We start from the raw sequence: 22,029 nt of genomic DNA, 5'->3' as shown, positions 1-22,029 counted from the left end.
TGCACTTAAGAGTAAACAAAGACTGAAGGCAAAAAAAATTAAATCAGAAAAAGATAAGTGAGAACATTAAGATCTGCTAGGCTATCTGCAAACAGAACATATGCTTTATAAAATTTAGTGGTGATTTGATACTGTTATCACATTTAAATAAGTTTCCTGAATGATTATGGAAGAATTCAGGCAAATTATTTCTTAATTGGGGGCCATTTAATCCAGTTGGTGATTTTTCAGATCAGTTTTATTTTCTATAAATCTTGTACTCATATAAGAAAATATATTCTTGCCTGGAGAATCCCAGGGACGGCGGAGCCTGGTGGGCTGCCATCTATGGAGTCGCACAGAGTCGGACACGACTGAAGCGACTTAGCTTAGCTTAGCTTAGCTTATACATATATGTGTATGTGTGTTAGATTATTAAGGTGAGACCTACAAAGCCTCATCCAATTTCAGAACTTGAATATTACCAAGATCATCAATACCATTCCGTTAAGTGTGTACTCCACACTTGTCACATCCCTCTGTCTTTATATTCTCCTGTCAATCTAGGCTGTTTCCAGGTTTTTGTCATTACAATCAATACTGCTATGAATATCTTTCACATTTTCCATAGTGCATGAGGTACATAAGTAGGAATAGAACTGTTGAGTCATAGGTTACATGAATGTTCAATTTTATATTAAACTGTCTCCCAGAAACTTTTATAAGAGTTAATCCAACATCCTCTCCATCGCTTGGTTTATGGTTATGGTCTAACTTTTGTATTTCCCTGATTAATAAGGTTGAATATTTTTCATGTTTATTCACCTCTCAAGTTTCCTCTTCTGTGAATGCCTGGTTTTCTTTTCTTCATCTTCCCTTTTTTCACACAATCAACTCAAATCTATTGTACTGTTTGTGCCTCTTTAATCCCTTCTTTACATATTTCTCTTGGTTTGTTTAGAAATAAACTCTTTATTAGACCTCTATAAAGCAGGGTATAGAATCTAATATACCCAAGTATGTCAGATCAGGTTGTCACCCAAGTCTTGGCAAAAATGTAGAAAGAAAATAAATCAAAATTTAAATGAGGGAATTCTTGTTTTAGAACAGTTTGGGGACAGCCTGGTGAAGACTGTGATTGAAACTATAGATAATTTTGGACTTCCTAAGAGTTTCAGTCATTCAGTTTTTGTCTCATCACATCACGGACTAAGAATTAGTTATAGCAGAGAATCCACTGTTATATAATCTTCAAATGCAAAGGGAGGCCTGTGTGTGTGCTTATGTGTTCAAGTTCAGTATTAGGCCACATGAGAGCAAGGAAGTCTGTAATTGTAGAACTGGAGGGTAGAAAGTAATTAAATTATCAATAATGGCAATGGAGAAGGCAATGGCACCCCACTCCAGTACTCTTGCCTGGAAAATCCCATGGACGGAAGACCTGGTAGGCTGCAGTCCATGGGGTTGTGAAGAGTCGGACACGACTGAGCAACTTCACTTTCACTTTTCACTTTCATGCATTGGAGGAGGAAATGGCAACCCATTCCAGTGTTCTTGCCTGGAGAATCCCAGGGACGGGGGGAGCCTGGTGGGCTGCCGTCTATGGGGTCGTACAGAGTCGGACACGACTGAAGGGACTTAGCAACAGCAATGGCAACAAATGATAAGTAATGTAATGAGTATCTTAGGAGGGAATCATAAATAGGCTGACTTAGAATACTTCTGCTTCCTAGAGCAAAGTTTAACTAACAAACTAACCAAACCACTGTTCAACATTTAAGGGAGAAAACTTATTTTTTTTAAGGGACAAGAACCACTTCATGTAGAGTTGGAAGTACTGCTAAATTTTAAGGAATTAAATATCTAATACTTTTTATAACTAGTTTATGATTTTTTATCTAACTCAATCCCATGATATAATGCCAATTTTATATTTTAAGAATACTTCATATTATTTTGGCATCTTTATATTTTCTTTATACTTTATATTTTCTCTGGTATTTTTTGTGTGGTAACTGTGTACAGTACTGTAATGCCCTTTTAATAGTGCATTGATGGAAGAAAACACAATATAAAGAAAGAATCCTATTTTAGGGCCTAAAGATACCTGTTCTCAGTAATTAGTTGCCTGGTTTTGGAAAAGTCACCATTCCTTCATATGTAAAATGGACAGGCTGGATTCTGTAATCTCTGAGGTTCCCTCTAGATTTATAATTACTTCATGATTCAGAACTTTTTAATTTTTACAAATTTATTCTAAAATCAGGCATATTAAGATGCTGGGTCCTTGGTCAGAAACAAAAGTACTAGTTATATCATTGTTCCTATAGAAAAATACAGTCTTTTTTAAAACAATCTAATTTAGGATTCAGTTTATAGAAATACAATTGAAGAAAAGCTGAACTATATTGTTCCTAAATTATCCTCATAATTTTTAGGCCTCCCCTGTCTTCCACATTTATTCTGTGGACTAACCATCACCCCTTTCCAACAAGTTTTTATTCTATCTCCCAAGCCCTCTTTGGTTTTACTGACACAAAAGATCAACTATATCTTTTTAACAGACCCTATTTTTCCTTCATGCAATAATATTTTTGGTTTTTCAATAAGGGTTTATTAAATTTTTCCAGTGTTGTTCACTGGTAGAAAGTAACACATACATGCTAGACTCAAAAAGGGAAAGGAAAGGTATGCAAATTGATCATTACTACACTTAAATGCTGTATATCTAAGCTCCCAGATATTCTCTTTGCTGTATTCTATTGTCTGTGCCAATGTATCCCCACCTACTACTCTTTAGTAAGAGCAGTTGGGAGTTTATCTTTAAAACCCAAGAATAAAGCATACAACATAGGAATATTAGATTTCTGGGGCTAAAACATTAATAAATATTGTAAGAGGATCTTATAAACAATGTTAAAGCAAAAAAGTAAACGCTCACAAAGAATAAAATTTAGTAGAAATGATTTTTAAAATCTTGGTCTGCTATAAAAACCTATCTGTAGTATCTATCTTTTAAAACTAGAGTGGTGAGTGATACATATACAATTCTCATTGATGAAAACCTAATGTGACAAAGTGAAGATAGGATTAAACAATATAGGGGAATTCCCTGGTGGTCTGGTGGCTAAGGCTCCATGCTTCCACTGCAGGGGGTGCAGGCTTGATCATGGGTTGGGGAACTAAGATCCCGAGCATGCCACGAGGCACAGCCAAAGAAATGTTTTTTTAAAAATAAAAAATTTTTTTAAAATATTAAACAATATATGAGAAATTCTTTATATTAAACAACAGTAACAATTTGTTTTTGCTGAAAATCAAATCTGAAGTAGGTCTTTAAAAAGAAAGGCTTATTTTCAGGCACTTTGCGGCTGCCTCCTGTCCTCCTTTCAGTTCTAACAGACGTCTCTGTGTTAGAACTTTCTGCAGCTCTGTTTCCTCAATCAGGAGCACTCATTCTGCACCATGACCCTTCCTCAATTCACCCTTCCAACACTCTTACTTGGTACAGTTGGCATCCTTTGGGGGTTAATTGTGTGGTATCAGCTTGACAAGCTTTCTGTTAACCAGCTGATTTTTAAAAAGGACCTCCCTATTAGCTTCTTGTATACCGCTTACATCTTTTCCATCAAAAAAGTACAAATCTGTAATCGTATCATTGCTTTTTGCTCAACCATGTATACCCAGAGCAATCATACATATGACAGGCACTTTCAGGCATTCGATCAGTATGTGCTGAATCCATTTAAAGGAAAAGAATAAAGGAAAAAATAGTCAGATACATTTATGCACAATATTAAAAGCACCCTTTTGTATCTATTTATAAGCAAATATATTGACACTGCCAATTTCTTTTCATGAATTTGAAGAAATAATTTATAATCAATAGAGATATGTGAACAATTATAAAATAATTTCCTCTCCAGCACCCTCCCGTAACAATGATGACACTATCTAAAATGCACAATATCAAGACCACATCTGAAATGTTTTCTGTAGAGGACTAGTGAACAGCAGCGGAACAGCAGAGAAGAGAGGGACACAATTAGTTTTAAGGCGATAGTCACATTCATTAATGCTGAAAGAACATTCTGAACTTTGCAGCTAGTACCTGTAGTATCTTGCTTGGTCATAAAGGATTCTACACCCGTAATAGCTGGAGGCCGAGGTAATCGCCGTGCAATACAAATCAAACATGACTGGAAATCTGCCCAAAACAAGAAGGGGAAATTGAAGTAAAAGAGGACAGAAAGTGGTTCACGTCTATTACCTGCCATTAACAGTTTTTGTAAAAACAATACATGTTGTAAGATCTGACACAATACTGGAGTGACTCTGATCTAACAGTATAATATCAGAATTAAAATTGCTCGCGACCAAACACTAGCAGCTCCAGAAAGAGGTCTAGTTGGAATCAATTATCCCTTCCCACTGAATGTTCTTACATAAACTAGAGGAGACGGAAGCATCTCAAGTACTTGGCAGATAATAATTTGAAGAAGTAGTTTTGGCTAGATTCAAGCAACACAGTGGTTTTTAAAATATAGGTTCATAATTTCCTATACTCATTAATGGCTACAAAGATTATTCCTATAACCATTGAGCAGATCACAAACTATCATATGAAAAAAAACAACATTTAACTGTTTCTGAACAGGCATTATTTTGTCCTTGCCAGAAGACTTTTACGTTTTTAGGACCTGTAATTTTTTTTGAATGTCCCATTTCCATCTTTGTGAGAGACTGCACACAGTATCACACAGCTAAACATGAATTTGAATCATATGACAGGCCTGCATATATATTCTGTAAAAAGTCCCCAGCTGACGTACCCTTTCCCTGGTAGGACCCACTACAGACAAGCCTTTTTGCATCTGACTGACTCCTCCACAGCTTCCTTCCCTGTTCCTTACTCCACCAATTTGTGGTGTTCTTAACTTAGTTCAGTTTAAGCGTGCATGGAAAACTCATCCACTGGAACGTATTTAACTAATACCATGTTCATACCCTATTCCTGTTAGAGCTTCAGCTGTGTTTTCATCTGCTCATAAGCTTTCTCCTTATAAATTACCTTGTATGGCCTCAAAAGTGCTAACTCTATTCTCCAGTGTTCCGTACACACTAAGCTTAAAACTTTCTGAAAATCAGAGCTGTTCAACAGCCTGCTGCATCTGGTGCATTTCCAACTGGCAGCAGTGAGTTACAGCTCTTATTTCTAGGCAGCAAGTTGGTTTGAATGTGACATTTTAGTGGGAATGTCAGCTACAACTGAGAATTTGGGGGTCTTTTAAAGGGGGGTAGTTCTAGATGTTAACAATTTTTTTCTTAAGTATTAAGAAATATATAGCAAATTGAAGAGCCACTAAGATATATAATATAGTAACCAAAAATATTATCTGAAGAAGGCAGTTTATAATCAATTTCCTCTCTGTTTCTAAAACCACAGGAAAAGCGATCGAACACTTTAAAACCACCCTCTGTTTTACCTTCTCCATCCTCCTGAATCGATTTCGGCTGTGACACAGTGAAACACTGCATCACTTCATACCGCTGGCAAGCTTCCTGGTTCTCGGGGCCAGGCTCATCTGGACGGTGAATTAGCATCCTGCAGTTAAAGGTATGGCTGTTTCGGCGTGTTGCTTCTTGAGGCCAAGGAACTCCATTCACTGTGAAAGAAAAATTGATTATACGCCTGTGAAGGAGATGAAAAGGTACAAACTCTGAAGATACAAATGACACACCTTTACTCATCTGCTTAATTAGACACTCAGATTAAAAGACAGACCCCTTCAGATCTAACACTATCCTGAGGCAAAAAGAGACTTACCTTCCTTTGCAAATTTAATCCTTTTACCAATTAGAGAAATGTAAAACTTGCAAGAAACTGTATAGGATTTCCACCCTCAAAGATAAGGCCTTACAAATACCCTAATTCGTTAACAAATAAAGACAAAATTAAAAATTAATAGCTTCTTGCTTTTTTGCTCAGAATTTTACAGCAGTTAGTTAATAAGCTTTTTCACTTGCTTCCTGCTATACTCTGGCATTGGAAAAAAAAAAAGATTGACAATCATAGGTCTGTTACTAAGCGAGAATTTTAACCTGGAAGGCATGTATGCTTCAGGGATGGCTTGAGAGTATGTTGTATGTTCCTCCTTCTGGTTGGAGGAATCAAAGTTTTTCAAATGAGCCTGTCACTCAAAAAAAATATTTAGACTAGACAGAGACCAACCTTGGTTTTTTTAAATCATTTTTTCTTGCTCTTTATTTTATTTGTACAATCTGCATGCTACAACACCTTAAATATAGCAGATAATCATTTTACTTCATTAAAATGATTGTTAAAACAGAAATGTTACTGGATTCAGTGTGAGAAAACTGAATTCCATTGTAGAGCAGATATTTATACATGTCAAGTGAGAATCACTGTGTAGCGAGTCACTTCCCAGTTACAATATTATATTCAAGCCATGGTGACAGACAGGGTTTTTCAGGGTGTTCTCTCACCATTCCCAACAGTTTTCTTACCATAGCCTTGCTGTTGAATCTCCTTCTTTTTTACTATCTCATCACTCTACAACAGTTAGAGGAAATCACGGAAACAAACCTATACTGGAGTAATGAGTCTTGGTTCTTCAAACTAGTTGTGAGGTTTGGGTTAATAACTTAATCTTTGCCTCATCTTTAAAATAAAGGAATCCACTATATTGTCTCTCAAGTCACTCACACTCCACATTAAGACCCCTTGATAACCCCTTGAAACTAGTGATTTTAATAGTAACAATCATTTCAGGCTCCCAGTAAACACATACTATCTTTTCAAAGAAGAAATAACACTTCCATTTCATCAAGTGAACAACACAGAAAATAAAGAGCTATGGATAACATTTTATTTTCATGTTTGATTTAGTTATACAGGATTTCTAGCCAAGACTCTCCTCCCAACTTCTGGAGTGCCTACAGGTTAAGAAGCAGGTACATGGCTTAGTGAACAGAACACAGGCTAGAAGTCTATCTATCCTCTCAGCTAGCCTCCTCTGGCACTGAACAGCCTATCCAACCATTGGATGGAGCTCCAACCATGCTTGGAACCCATGAGTTGAAACCACTTACATCAAAAAATGTTCATTTTAATAAGTATGTAATATGAACACTATTCTTTCCTCCCTCCTTCCTTCTTTTCTCTGAGCAAGGTGGTAGGATAAATTACATATATTTGTCTCTTCCTTAGACATAATTAAAATTCAAAACAAAAGGAATTCCAAGCAGAAGCTTCTTGTGGTAAGACGACTAACTGTTCTGCTTCCTAACTCTGTCACAGAATTATGGCAAAATCTAGAGGAAGAGGATAAAAGGAATGTTCTCTATCAGCTATTTGATGATGTTCCTCCTTCAGATTTAATCTCAGGCTGAAATTAAATTTTAAAATATTTAAAGTATGTATGACATAGAATAATACCATATATTATAAACATAATAATAATTATACTTTACTGAGGGGAAGCTATAGAGAGCTCATATTCTTTTAAAAAAACACATTCCTTTTACCTAGTGATTTTGGTAGCAGATTCTTCACAAATTCTGCATGATCACCCACATGCAGTATGCTATAGACACTGGTATTCATTAATTCCTCCTGATTGTAACCCAAGTAGCTGGTCACATTTTCTGACACAAATACAATCCTCCCTTCACAGTTCACAACAAAGAAAAATCCATCCAAAGCCTGTAAAGAAAAAAAAAAAAAAAAGGATTAAGAGGTTATGAGGTTAAAAGAGACAAGAAAAATACTCAAATATGTTTCTCTATTGAAAAACGGATTGGAAGTATGTGTCAAGTTTAAAAAAAGGGTACTGAATAGAAGATTTAATATTGCATGTTCTCTGTGGAGGGAACAGGATTTTAAAACAGACTGTACACTTATGTTTCATGTAGGCATGAATGAATATGTCAAACTTCTTCCTTAGAAAGAAATTTTATGGCAGTAATGTGAAGTAAGTGACTAACCCATTCAGTCATAAACATCTCTAAACTGTGGGTTAAGACCTGGTGTCTACCCTCAAGGAACCTGTGGTACAGTGGAGAGACATAAGCCTAATAAAATGCCAGTGAGAAATGCAGTATGAAAGACAAACACAGGCTATTCTGTGAGTATAAAGAAGGATGCTTATTTGGGGTCAAGGTGGGAGGCAGAGAAAGGCTCCTTACAGGCCCTGATCTGAGTTATAAAAGGCACAGCAGAGGAGGGGAAGAGGAATGAGGGAAGAACATTCTAGGCAGAGGAGAGAGCATGGAACATAATGGAACAGAAAAGCAGTTTGGAGCTGCTGGAGCACATGGCACAAGACAGGCAGTGAGTCTGGAGAGGTGGACAGGAGCCAAATCACAGAGGGCTTTCTATGCACAGAGATGGAGCCCAGGAGTTCCAAAAGAAGATGTACATGTCCCAAGGGGAACATAATATCCACAGAGGTGTGGCAAAAAAGTCAGAATCTCTATTTATAGTGAAATCTAAAACATAAGGAAGATATTAAGCTTTATTAACATATCATCACCCTGGTGCCTCACTCAGTCCATATCAGAATCTAAGAGAGGATCCAGAATGGAGAAGATGACAGTGGTACCTTATTTATAATCCTTCTGTTTATTGCAACATGTTGCAGTTTACTTGCTATAGAATGTACAAAAGCAACAAAAACAAGTCCTTTAAAAAGCAGAACATTATTACACAATTTTGTAACAAGACGTAACCACCCTTGGTATTACACATGATTTGCTGGTTTGATTTGTGCCAAAAGACTTAACAAAGCTAACAATGTTGATGAGCTACTCATTTTTCTTTTTTTAAAAAAGGTAAGTGTCCCAAGTTTGCTGACCTTTTCTATGATGATGTGTGGTAATGATAATACCCTACCCAGCAGGCATTTTCCAAATAATATACACACTTAATTTTGTTCCTTCAGGGTAAAGATGAAATTTTAACAATGAAAATAAACTGCTTTCAAAAAGACACATTATAGAGACAGTATGTGAAAATGAATGTTTTGAAATGTTACCACAGTTATCATTTTGTTGCTGAAAATAATGTAAATCACTTATAAAAATTATCTTCTCAGTTTAAACATTTAGAACAAAACCTTTTCACCGCTCAAGTCTTCCAGGTTTGGTGGGCTTTAAAAACCCATTTCTTAAAAAAGGAAAAGGCAACACCTTCTGATTAATTTGGAGAATCACTATTTGAGATTTTTAAAAAAATGGAATTTAGGGAATTCCTTGGCAGTCCAGTGGTTAAGACTCAGCACTTTCACTGCTGGGGCCTGGGTTCAAGCCTCGATGAAGATGCCTCAAGCTGCAGAGTGTGGCCAAAAAAAAAAAAAAATGAAATTTGAAGAAAAACTTACATAATTGGTAGGTAGGATTTCAAAATGAGTAACGTGACTCAGAGACTCATCCAACGATACATTTTTCCATTTATATCTATCTCATTTTTATGAGGTGTCTTGAATTTTCAGGTGATTTTTTAAGCCAAATATTCAAATAAACTGAACTTCAAACTACATCTTAAAATCACTGCATTCCAAAGCATTCAATCAAGATTTTAAAAAATAATGAAGCACAGCATTGTTCTCATGAAAAATACTGCTAATATCTTCTTTAACAAGAACAAAAAGAAATAAAACTATTTTTACTCCACCTGACAGTTGTGACTATTTTTCACTTAGTTCATAAGGTGAAGAGGAAAGGGATGTGATTAATAATCTAAAAACCTCAACACTAGACAAACCTTTCACTAATCTATTTTGGATTTAGATGAGCACAAGAAGGCACTCTCATATCCAATTGTTTTCTTAAAGTCCGAGTAGCTATAGATTAGATCAGAGTAGATCATAACAGGTGATCAATATATGTATTTTTTCTTAAAGTTTATGTGAAAATAGGGATAACTGAAATACAAACATATCATTTTCTTAGAAGATCTAAAAGATTTTTTAAAATGTTCATAGCCATTAATTGAATCAGTGTAAATATAATTTAACTTTTTTTTTTTTCTTTTTGGCCTCTTAAAAAAGTTTAATAAAAAACAGTTTGGGCTTCGCAGAAGGCACAGTGATAAAGAACCTGCCTGCCAATGCAGGCAGTGCAGAAGACGCAGGTTCGATACTTGGGTCAAAAGGATTGAAGAAAGATCCCCTGGAGGAGGAAATGCCAACCCACTCCAGAATTCTTGCCTGAAAAATTCCAAGGAGAGAGGAGCCTGGAGGCCTATGGTCCAAGGGGTCACAGAGAATCGGACACAACTGAGCACACATGCATGCACAGATACAACAAAGTATCTCAGAGCAAGAAACAGGACTGAGATACAAAGCAGGCAAGTAAAAAACCCTGGCTGTTTCACGGCGATCATTTCCAAGGGACACACTACCCAGCTTCCAAATCACCATTTCTTATTTTTCTATCTAGCTTTCAGGGTGTCCTTCTAGGACACTGCCTCCCTAGCGACCCTGTCTAACTTCAGTCAGTCAGCTTCTCCCTTGCTTTTTTCACTCTCCATATTTGTCTCTAGGTCCGGAAGTTATTACCCTTTGTCTGCAGCGGGGCTGGGAGAGACTGAGACCCACTCTTGGGGTCATCTCTGCCCACTCTGAAGACTGGCCAGTCGTGGGCACAGGGGTGGTGTGCAGACTAACCTTAAGCACTAGCAAGGTCCAGAGAGATTCACCTGGACTACACAGTGCAATTATTTTTAAGGCATTTGTGAAACCCTAAGGACTTAAAAGTTCTCCTTCCTTGCAATTGGTCTGTAGTCCCTGCAGGCTCCTATTTTCACACTTTCTGGGACTTCTCCAGGCTCTCCCATTGACTGCACCTGAACTCACTGCCAAGCTGGGAAGTTATTCTAGTAGCTGGCCTCTGGAATATGCAGTTGGTCAGCCTTACAGGGAATACAGAACTTTCACCAGGTCCCTGCTTGGCCTCGGTTACATGGACTCATCGTTTCCTCTAAGACGTCTGGGGCATCATGTTTCTTTTGAGCTTCCCCAGAAAAGACTGGCTTGGAAAACAGGTTGACAAAGGCTACCCCATGGCTGCAGAGATGTCCTGCTGACCTTCTCCTGAGATGCAGACAGACTATCCTGGGCTGGATATGTGTTTTTTTTTTTGTTTGTTTGTTTGTTTTCTAAATTAAAATAAAATATATACTTGAAATTTTAAAAAATATGACAATTAAGTAGATAGTATAAGATCTGCCAAAATCCTATTCCCAAGAGATTGGTAACATTTCAAGGAATCCTTTGAAACTATTCCTATGAATATATAAACATTTTTAATTTCTAAAAGTGTATCTAATTAATATAACCTGCTAATATTTGTTCTTATTCTACAAGTTTCCTTCATGTGTTGTGCATATAATTAATTTCCAAGTATGCTGCTGGGAAGGCATCTTCCTATTTCTCCAAGTTCTCACAGCTGGGCTGACACTGAGCTACACACAGGGGATGATAACAAATGCCACTCCATTCAGTATGGCATCATCAGCTGGAAAAGTTTTTCTCTCTTCCCAGGATATCAGCCTTTGAAGAGGACCACCCTAGGTCTCAACGCAGGTTTGCACTGGCCAGGGCTTCTCACAGAGCCCTTGCTTTAAATGATTACACAAGCTTCCCTGAGTATCACTAAGTGTCAGTCACTGGACAAAGTTCTGGGAATAAAACACACATTCTCAACAATTTTATAGTCTCTGAGGGAAAAAGACAAGTACACATAGTCACAGTGTAGTACAATAGAGGCGTTCAAAAAGGTTACGCACAGATCCCAATTGGGCAAAGGAATGGCTGTTGTGGGTAAAGTTTCCTGGGAGGAGGCTCAATGACACCTGAGCCGAGGCCTAAAGGACACAGAGCAATAACTCGGGGGGACAAGGGGTGGAAAGAACATTCAAACAGAGGAAACAGCTCAGAGGTTAAAAAAAAAAAATCACCTTGTACACACTTGTCATATCTGTGTTATACTTAATAATAAAAAGTTATTTTTTTTAAAGCTTCAAAGTAAAGCACCATTACCTCCCTCCTCCCCCCAAAAAAGCCATGGGGATTATTTTGAAAGTAGTGTTTTTAAGCAGGAGAGTGACATGATCTGCTTTAACAAAGATCCTTCTGGCAGTGGGTGTGGCATGTAGACTGGAAGTAGGCAGACAAACTGCAATGCTATTGTGATACTCCAGGTCAAATGCGAGCCTGGATCAAGGCAATGGCAGTGGAAGTGACAGAAGAGAAATCTACAAATGCAGAACAAACAGCATCTGGGGACCTCTAGCAGCTGTGGAAACAAGCACAAGGGGTGATCCTTCATTAATGACTTCAGGGATCCGGTAGATAGATGCCTTTCCTAGACAAAGGGGACTCAAGGGGGGAAAAAACCAAGTTTTAAATTTTTTGACTTTTTAAAAAATTAGGCAATGAGGGGATCAATTATAAATTTAGCTTTAGGAATGTTATATTTTGAAATGACTGAGGAACTTTCTGATGGAGAAATATCCTGAAATAGGCTGAAAAGGCAATAGGATATAATGAAAGGGAAGCTGTGAAGAGAGATCTGGGCTAAAGATATACCTGTGTGACTTACAGGTACATATCGTATCATTTGGTTTTTGCTTATTTGTTTTTAACTATAATTACCTTTTCCTCTTTCAGAGAATGTCTGATTTCCTTTGAGGAGTTACTTCTTCCCCATTTAATAAAGTCTCATGGGATTCTTACTCAGGCCATTGGGAAACTTCCTCCCTAAATGTGAACCTTGAGAAGAATTATAATCAGAATGTGCATGGCTAGAACACATTCATTCTGGCAGCAGGGCACTGTCCAGAAGGGTCTTTCAAAGAGACCATTTGTATAGTTCCTGCTTTCTAGCCTCCTTAAGATGCCTTGATGATTTAGTTTCTAGGTTGTGTCCAAGTCTTTTTTGAACCCATTAGACTGTAGTTCACCAGGCTCCTCTGACCATGGGGTTTTCCAGGCAAGAATATTGGAGTGGGATGTCATTTCCTTCTGCAGGGCAATCTTCCCAACCCAGGGATTGAACCCAGGTCTCTTGCATGGCATGTGGAATCTTTACCAACTAAGCTACCAAGGAAGACCAAGATGCCTTAGTTTCACCTTATTTCTAAGCATGGTTCTGTGTATCAAAATAGCATCCCAATGAATTCACATTTGGTTAAGTGAAAGTGAAAGTCGCTTAGTCGTGTTGGACTCTTTGCAACCCCATGGACTATGCAGTCCATGGAATTCTCCAGGCCAGAATACTGGAGTGCGTAGCCTTTCCCTTCTCAAGGGGATATTCCCAACCCAGGGATCAAACCTAGGTCTCCCACATTGCAGGCAGATTCTTTACCAGCTGAGCTATAAGGAAAGCCCACATCTGCTTAACTTAGTCAGAATTGGTGTCTGCTGTTTCAAATCAGAAAGCCCTCATTGGTATTTTAACAGACATACACACATATGAAAACATCATATAGACAAAGATACAGATATTGATAAAACGGTCCAGGAAATGTGTACAGAATAAAAAACAAAAGGAAAAGAGCCAAAAGAACTTGGGGGAAGCTAACACTGAAGAGGAAGATAAAGAAAGAGAGTCAAAGCTATGGTTTTTCCAGTAGTCATGTATGGATGTGCGAGTTGGACCATAAAGAAAACTGAGCTTTTGAACAATGGTGCTGGAGTAGACTCTTGAGTCCCTTGGACTGCAAGGAGATCAAACCAGTCAATCCTAAAGGAAATCAGTCCTGAGTATTCATTGGAAGGACTGATGCTGAAGCTAAAGCTCCAATACTTTGGCTACCTGATGTGACAAACTGATTCATAAAAAAAGACCCTGATGCTGGGAAAGATTGAAGGCAGGAGAACAAGGGGACAACAGAGGATGAGATGGTTGGATGGCATCACCACCTCAATGGACATGAGTTTGAGCAAGCTCTGGCAGTTGGTGATGGATAGGGAAGCCTGGCGTGCTGCAGTCCATGGGGTCTCAAAGAGTCAGACATGACAGAGTGACTGAACTGAACTGAACTACAAGAAAAAGAAACCTGGGAAAATAAGGCTAACGAGCAGCCAGAGAGAAGAAGAGATAGTTTTATAAAAGAGGATTATGAAGAAGTTTTACAAAAGAGGGAATGCTGAGAATATTCTCAAATTAGTGGTGTTGGTAGAGGGAATTGTATTTACTTCAAGAACAGAGGATTAGTTTGGGTAATAGGAAAAAGTGTATAAAGAAGTTAGAAAATCAAGAGACCTATACAAGTCTGAGTGTTAGCAAGACTTAACCAGAAAGAAGGACCTTGAGGTGGGATAGGAAAGAAGAATTTATTTTAGATATATATAAAAATACATGCATGATTTAAATACACATATTTATAGCTATGTACATGTATGTATATAATAAATATAGATATATAAAAAATAAAATTAGGCGAGAGATAGAAAAGCCTAATTTGTGGGGAATACATGTATATATACACACATATATATGTTTTTAAACATTCATGCATGGCAGGGAGCACTTAAGGTGACGAACCTGCTTGGAAACAAAACATCCGTGTTGAGAACAGAGGGAATAAAGATTAGACAGGAAAAAACAGGTGAATATTACACAGTAGCTACAAAGTAATTCAAGATTAAAAGTTCTTCATTTTAAAAAGTGTGACAGAGAGTTGTTAAAATAGTAAGTTCCCTTATAATGGTCACATAAATAGTTAAAAAATTCTTAGTCAGAAAACACCTACTGTAACAAGGTGAGGCATCCCTTATTCAGAAGTAAAATCCTACAGCAGAACTGGATTTCTCTGGTGGCTCAGGCGGTAAAGAATCTGCCTGCAATCTGGAAGACCTGAGTTCCATCCCTGGATTGGGAAGATCCCCTGGAGGAGAGCATGGCAACCCACTCCAGTATTCTTCCCTGGAGAATCCCCATGGACAGAGAAGCTGGCGGGCAACAGTCCATGGAGTTGCAAAGAGTCAGACACAACTGGGCAACTAAGCACACAGCACAGTAGAATTAGCACTAGCTAGCTAAATAATTCCAGAAATTTTATTTTCCCAGTTAGTCCTAACTGCCATAAAGAAACAGCAAAGCCAGACAGTTTTCTTCAGTTTACATGTGACCATTAGAATGTCTTTATGAAAATTTTTCATGTCTGTTTCTCACATTTGATTCTGAAATAATAACAACTGTCAAAATAGTTTCTGAGATTAAAATAATCATTAAAAGTTATTTAAAATTTTACTTTGTTTTATGATTTATTAATTGGATGTAAAATGTAAGGAAGATAAAGAAAAAAATCAGATTGGCTAGAACAAAGATTCTGATCACTTTCTGAGTCAATGAGAACATCTACCTCTAAAAGAAGAGGCCCCAGGGATTCCTTTTCTATCACTCCTTGACTGCTTGATGAGATGTCTGACTTCTGTACTTCATCATCAGTTGTTGATTTCTCTGTAACAAAGAAACAAAAAGTCACACATCTGAAAGGAGCTCATTTCTACAACGTCAAGTTTATGAAGAGAAAATGCACCTGGTTTCAGATTCAAATAACATTTATTCATTATCTAGGCACTTTTACGTTTAATCTTAATTATACTCATTTTATAGATGATAAAATGGAGGTTCACAAAGGTGACGTAATCTTACAACTAATAAGTGGCAACAGGAAAATTTGAATTTTCTGACCTATCAAGTACAGTGTCCAACAAATAGAAAAAATGGTATAAATATATAACCTTTTTAAAAAAAGTCTACACCAAAAGTTTTTTTAAAAATGGGCAAATTGTAAAAAATAATTATTCCTATATTTTTCTTTTTCCTTTTCTGAGCTGATCAATTGCCACTGAAGAGAGAGTGAAGATACGACTCTGTGAGCCTGCATGAACTTTCACCTTCATGTCATGATGATCTGATTGATAAAACAACAGCTGCTAAATAATTTGGAATTCTTTTGTGTGGAGATGTTGAAAAGTCCAACCATTGTCTTAAAGTAGCAACAATACTTATATAAAAGTTTCCAATCGGTCAGACTGGTTAGCTCACCAGAAAAAACAAATATGGTATTACTGAATACAGAGATTCATTTTTTCACTTTAAAATATGAAATATTTCAAATACTACAAAAATTACATAAAGTGACACAGCTACATTCACACAGCCGTCATTCATTTTTCACAGATGTAAACATTATTTGCTTCAAGTCTTTCTTTTTTAAATAAATAAAATGCTACAAACAGAACTACAGCTCCACCACCATTCCACCTCTGTCCCTTTCCAGAAGTAACCTATTCTGAAGGCAGTTCTAAGCATGTTTTCAGACTTCAACTATATATGTATCATCTTACAAATACAGTACTGTTTTGTGTCTAATGTTTATATAAAAACATACAGACTTTTTCAACTTATTTTTCCACTCAATATTATGTTTGAGATTTAACTATACTGATACTTATAAATTTGATATATTCATTTGAACTGCTGCATGAATAACCCACAGTTGACTTCCTTGTCCCCTACTGGCAGGCCTTTTGACTACTACGAACAGTGCTATAATAAACTATTTTCCGTATTTTCTCTTTGGCATATTTGTGACAACTTCTTTAGGGTAAACACTAGAAGTGAAATTGCTGGATTGCAGGTCCTGTATATTTTCAACATTACCTAAGTTTGACAAATTACTCTCCAAAGAGGCTGTACTACCAGTAACATACAAGTGGTATTGTTTTTCTGTATGTTGATACTTGATATCAACACAGTTTTTAATTTTGGGGAACCTAATGGGCATAAAACGTTATCTCATTTAGTATTTATAATACGGCTTTATTCTGCTATGATTCACACAGCACACTGTTCAGGGATTTAAAACATATGATTCAATGGTTTTAGTATATTCACAGAGTTGTGCAACCACCATTACAATAAATTTTAGAACACTTTCATCACCCCCAAAAGAAATCCCACACCCTTTAGCAGTTACTCCCCATCTCCCAACATTCCCAAGCCCAAGACAACCACCAATCTACTTTCTATTTCTACAGATTTGCCTAGTTTGGACATTTTATATAAATGGAATCATAAAATATGTAGTCCTTTGTGACTAGCTTCTTTTGCTCAGCATAATGTTTTCAAGATTCATTGATGCTAAAGCATTTATTAGTACTTAACTCTTTTTACTGCCAAATAATATTGCAATGTACAGGTATACCTTATTTTATTTACCCATTGATCAGTTGATAGATATACAATTTGCTTCCACTTACTGGCTATCTATGAATAATGCTGTTATGAACATTTCTATTTCTGTGTAAGTTTTCAATTCTCTTTGTTATATACCTACAAGTGGACTTGCTGGGCTATATGATTACTCTACCTTTTTAATATTTTGAGAAACTACTAGAATGTTTTCGAAAGTGGATGCACAATTTTACACTCTCACCAGCACTGTATGAGGGTTCCAACTTCTTCCATCCTTACCAACACTTGTTGCTATGTCTTTTTGACTGTAGCCACCCTAGCAATGTAAACTGGTATTTGTATTGTGGTTTTGATTTATATTTTTCTGATAGCTAATAATATTGAGTATGTTTTTCCTGTGCTTATTGGTCATTTGTATGTTTTCTTTAGAGAAATTTCTATCCAGAGCCTTTGCCCATTTTTTAATTGGGTTTCCCTGGTGGCTCAGAGGGTAAAGAGTCTGCCTGCAATGCAGGAGACCTGTGTTCGATCCCTCAGTCGGGAAGATTCCCTGGAGAAGGAAATGGCAACCCACTCCAGTATTCTTGCCTGGAGAATCCCATGGACGGAAAAGCCTGGTAGGCTACAGTCCACGGGGTTGCAAAGAGTTGGACACGACTAAGCAACTTCATTTAATTGGGTTATTTATTTTTAAATTATTATAGCATGGGAGTTTCTCATCTAGTTCTAAGATACACTTCCTTCATCATTTCATGTATGTGTAACATTAAGACAGGTTTTTTGTTGTTGTTGTTTTTTAAAAGAAACAATTCCAAAAGAATATAAACTTTCAAAGCCAAGTACATTAAGTAACCATGCATGAAAAGTAAAACGTAAAAGTTTAGGCAAAACTTAAGGCAGGAGTGGCTAGAAGTGGCTATATCGACCAGCCTAAGGCCTGTGAACAGAAGTGACTCACAATTTCTGAGTCTTGTCCTTAAAGACAAAGCAGCATACCTTCCAGTTTTCTTTCCCCTTCTTGTTGTCTGGGACGTGCACAGGTGAGCCATGTTTGACATGGGTAAGGGCAATACCCTAGGAGTGGCACAGCCCAAGAGATGGAAGGAATCTGAACCTCTGACACACAACTACACTATCTTGTTAAAGCCACTGTACATTGGGTCTCTTATAATAGCCTTGCCTGTATCCTAACTAATACATTCTTTATTTTTCAATAACATGATTATTTGCTATATCCTGATTGTGTCCATGTTAGACAATCTATTAACATGCTATCATAATTTACTTACATCAACCATCTAGACTAGACACACACTTTCCCTCTTTCCATCCTCCTAATATAGTTACAATAATTTTTAGAGCAGTCAGTATTTAATATCTATGTTACTATGGCTACATACAGTCCATAAATGAGTCAAGGTATGTACTATAATTTACAGTTCTCATGTTTTATGTTTTAGTTTTTCTGTGAAGTCTGACTCATCTCCAAACTCTCCACCAGACTGAAAAGTTCCTCTCAATTTGCTCAGTCATCATATATTTCTATGAGTCCCATTTTTTCCCCCATGGAAAGACTCCTCCTGGAGTCCTCTGTTTGCCTCCTCCAATTGGGACTGGCTACTTCTTTAGTCTGCTGCTCAACTGTAACCCTTGGTTTCCTTTTACCTTTCTTCTGTTATGATTCCACGGTTTCCCTGGGTTAAGATCCAATGCCTTTCTTTCTTGGTTTGCTACCTTGGTCTTGATAGATATTTCTTTTTAATTTTTATTTTTTGGCTGCACCATGCAGCATGTGGGATGTTAGTGCCCTGACCAGGGATTGAGCCCACACTCCCTGCATTGGAAGTAGAGCCTTAACCACTGAACTGCCTGGGAAGCCCTTGATAGATATTTCTGAAAAAAAGTACATAGGAGATAACATTTTTGAGGCTTTAAATGTCTGAAAATTGTCTTTATTTTGTACCCATACTTCATTTGGATGAACGCATAATTTTAGGTTCAGGATCCTCATTTTCAGTGTTGTTATTTAGAAATCTGGATCCTTCTGAAAGTAACCCAGTATGTGTCTGTTTTTTCCTTTCTCTTGTTTTTTCTCTCTGGTGTCTGGAAATCATGTATTGGTGTGAGGTCTTCTTCTTTCTTTTTCAGTCATTGTGCTGCACATGACATGTATGCTTTCCATCTGGAAACCCATAGCCTCTAATTCTGAGAATTTTTTTGTTTTTGTTATTACTTCTTATAATTTCTTCCCTTCTAGTTGGCCTGTTTTTTTTTTTTTTTTCTCCTGGGACTAATGATATGTTCTACCCCTTATCTTTCTCTTGCTTTTTTATCTTACTTTCTAAGGGATTTCTTCAAATTGTCTTTCAACACTTTATCCTTTTATTCAACAAAGAGTCACTGAAAAGCGTACTATGTACCCAAGAACTGCTTTAGGTATTAAGGACACAGTGGTGAACAAACAAAAACCTTTGCTCTCATGAAGCTCCAGTGAGGGTAGGCAGACAATAAACAAACAAAATGTACAATATGTTAGATGTAATAAATACTGTGGGGAAAATAAATCAAGGAAGATGTAGAAAGGTGTTTGTGTGTGTATGCACACATGTGTATGTGTGTTAGATAGGTTAGTGAGGGACAAGTTCACTTAGAAAAAATATTTGAACCACGACATAAAAGGGATACGGGTGTAAGCTTTATGTACATCCAGGGAAGAGCATTCCAGACAGAGAAGAGCAAGTGCAAAGACCTGAGGCAAACGTGCCTGGAACGGCTGCAGGCGACACCATGAGGGGAGTAGAAAGAGTAGAAAACAAGGTAATAGGGTAAAGTTTTTTTCAGCAATCCTGATTTTAAGTTCCAAAAGTTATTTGTTTTGAATGTTTCATTTTAAAGCATTTTATAGATGATATATCCTCCCTTTTGTCAGTGAAAGAGTGTTGGATGGCTTTACATTTTTCTTTTGCTCCCTGTATCATCTCTGCTTCCTCTGAGTTCCTTTCTTTCCCTTTTGTTTGCTTGATTTATTCTCTTTTATATTACAGACTTTCCTCAAATACCTGGATTTTTATTCACATTAAAGAGTAAGGTACTAAAATCCTGACTGGCAGCTGTGTGAAGGGTGTGGACAGTGCAAGGAGCTGACTTCTTCCTTTGGGGACCGATACCAGTGTCAGTGTCCACGTGTCCTTCCCTTTGGACTACTCCATTTCCCCATCTTCGGAATCCTCCCATCTTCGGCTGAGGGAGGATGAGCCAGTCGGTCCGGGTGTCCACATCCAGCAGGGAAGGGGCCATACAGTCTCTGGGTGGCTCTCCCCTCCGAAGACCTAGAATACCAGTGTCTCCTGTCTGCTGAATCAGCCCCTAAAATCGTAAAATCCTATCACTTTAACCATTTTAAAACAGACCATTTGTTCAGTCTTTTCACATTGCTGCTGCTAGCGTGTAGTTCTTCGGGGTCTATTCCTTCTGTTTGTTGTTTGTGTTCTTACTCACTGCAGATGATTTCTTGTGTTATGTAAGTTTATAGCACACAATCTCCCTCAGGAGCACTTTTTCCTCTGGGAATCTGATCGGGTGCAGTATGGTGATGTTCCTTCAAAGCGTTTGCCTTTGTTTCTGGTAAGCAACCCAGGGGTTGTATGGTGTGGAGTCCCCAGTAAATACAAATAGTATAAACATGAGCCATAAAAATAAATCAGGGTTTTCTCAGAGCTTCCCTGGTGGCTCAGACAGTAAAGAGTCTGCCTGCAGTGTGGGAGACCTGGGGTCGATCCCTGGGTTGGGAAGATCCCCTGGAGAAGGAAATGGCAACACACTTCAGTATTCTTGCCTGGAAAATCCCAGGACAGAGGAGCCTGGCAGGCGAGTGACTTCACTTCACTTCTTCACTTTCTCAGAGAAGGCTGCTCCCCCCAACCACAGCCAAGGTAGAGATAAGCTTAAATTCAGGTGGAGGGACTCTCCTACCTCTGAGCTGCTGTCTTTCAACGCTACGCAGAGCCTTGGGTCCGACACCACAATGTGTATCTCCTGACTTAATTCCATATGATTGCTACTGTTGAGTCACTAAGTTTTATCTGACTCTTCTGGGTTTCAAAAGTTTCAAGGTAACCAGTTCTCAAGATAACAAGCCACTTTGTGGTAAAAGAAGGGTTTCAGATTCACATTCTAAAATAAATAACATCTACCCAAAACTGCTTCTTTAATAAAATTACAAAATTAATTCCATTTCTTAATAATAAAAAGTAAAATCACATATTATAAATGTCTTAATAACAAAGAACACAGCCAGAGGGTTTTTCTGTTTATTTTCCTACCTTGTTCCATTCTCTTCATTAGTTGTATCTGATCGACTGTCTTCTTCAATATCTTGCATTTGTCTGGTTTTACACTTAAGCTGTCAATGTCACTGATGTTGGCAGACAATAACTCAGCTAGCTCTTCCAAATATTTATTTTCTTGCTCCCTGCGCCTCTTTTCAGTGCTGTTACACAGAGAAAATCCAGTTACTGTACATTTCTACCACCATATTTCCTTCTCTGATCAAGTATTTGATATTTACATATTTACAGCGATTCCTATTTTCATCTAGAATGTAAAGCCAGATTTAGAAAAAAATCTAAATTTGTATCTGAAAAACATACTACAAAATACCAAAGAGCAGAAAACAATTCTGGCTAAAATACATAAAGAGAATGACTGCTATCACACATGTATTCCTCAATGATATATATACAATGAATCTTTCAAATAACCAGTAAATACTAGATAGTAAAAGAACCAGACAGTACATATACTAGTTACATTTGAAAT

At 37.4% G+C, this 22,029-nt stretch overlaps 1 protein-coding gene across 11 annotated transcripts in view; it reads right to left on the bottom strand.

Moving 5' to 3' along the window:
* The window catches only part of NCOA1 (nuclear receptor coactivator 1), a 219,117-nt gene that overhangs the window by 67,713 nt on the left and 129,375 nt on the right, over positions 1–22,029 (bottom strand). For all 11 annotated transcript variants that reach the window (XM_070379206.1, XM_070379211.1, XM_070379204.1 and 8 more), the window contains 5 exons: positions 21,534–21,700; positions 15,371–15,468; positions 7,528–7,705; positions 5,466–5,645; positions 4,091–4,186 (listed from right to left, as the gene is read on the bottom strand). In XM_070379206.1, coding sequence (XP_070235307.1) covers positions 4,091–4,186; positions 5,466–5,645; positions 7,528–7,705; positions 15,371–15,468; positions 21,534–21,700 — 719 coding nt within the window. The remainder of the gene's footprint in view (positions 1–4,090; positions 4,187–5,465; positions 5,646–7,527; positions 7,706–15,370; positions 15,469–21,533; positions 21,701–22,029) is intronic.

This window comes from Bos mutus, chromosome 11 (assembly GCF_027580195.1).
Source record: "Bos mutus isolate GX-2022 chromosome 11, NWIPB_WYAK_1.1, whole genome shotgun sequence".
Taxonomy (NCBI): Eukaryota; Metazoa; Chordata; class Mammalia; order Artiodactyla; family Bovidae; genus Bos; species Bos mutus.
Note: the sequence above shows the minus strand (reverse complement) of the source record. Positions and strands in the feature narration are given on the sequence as shown.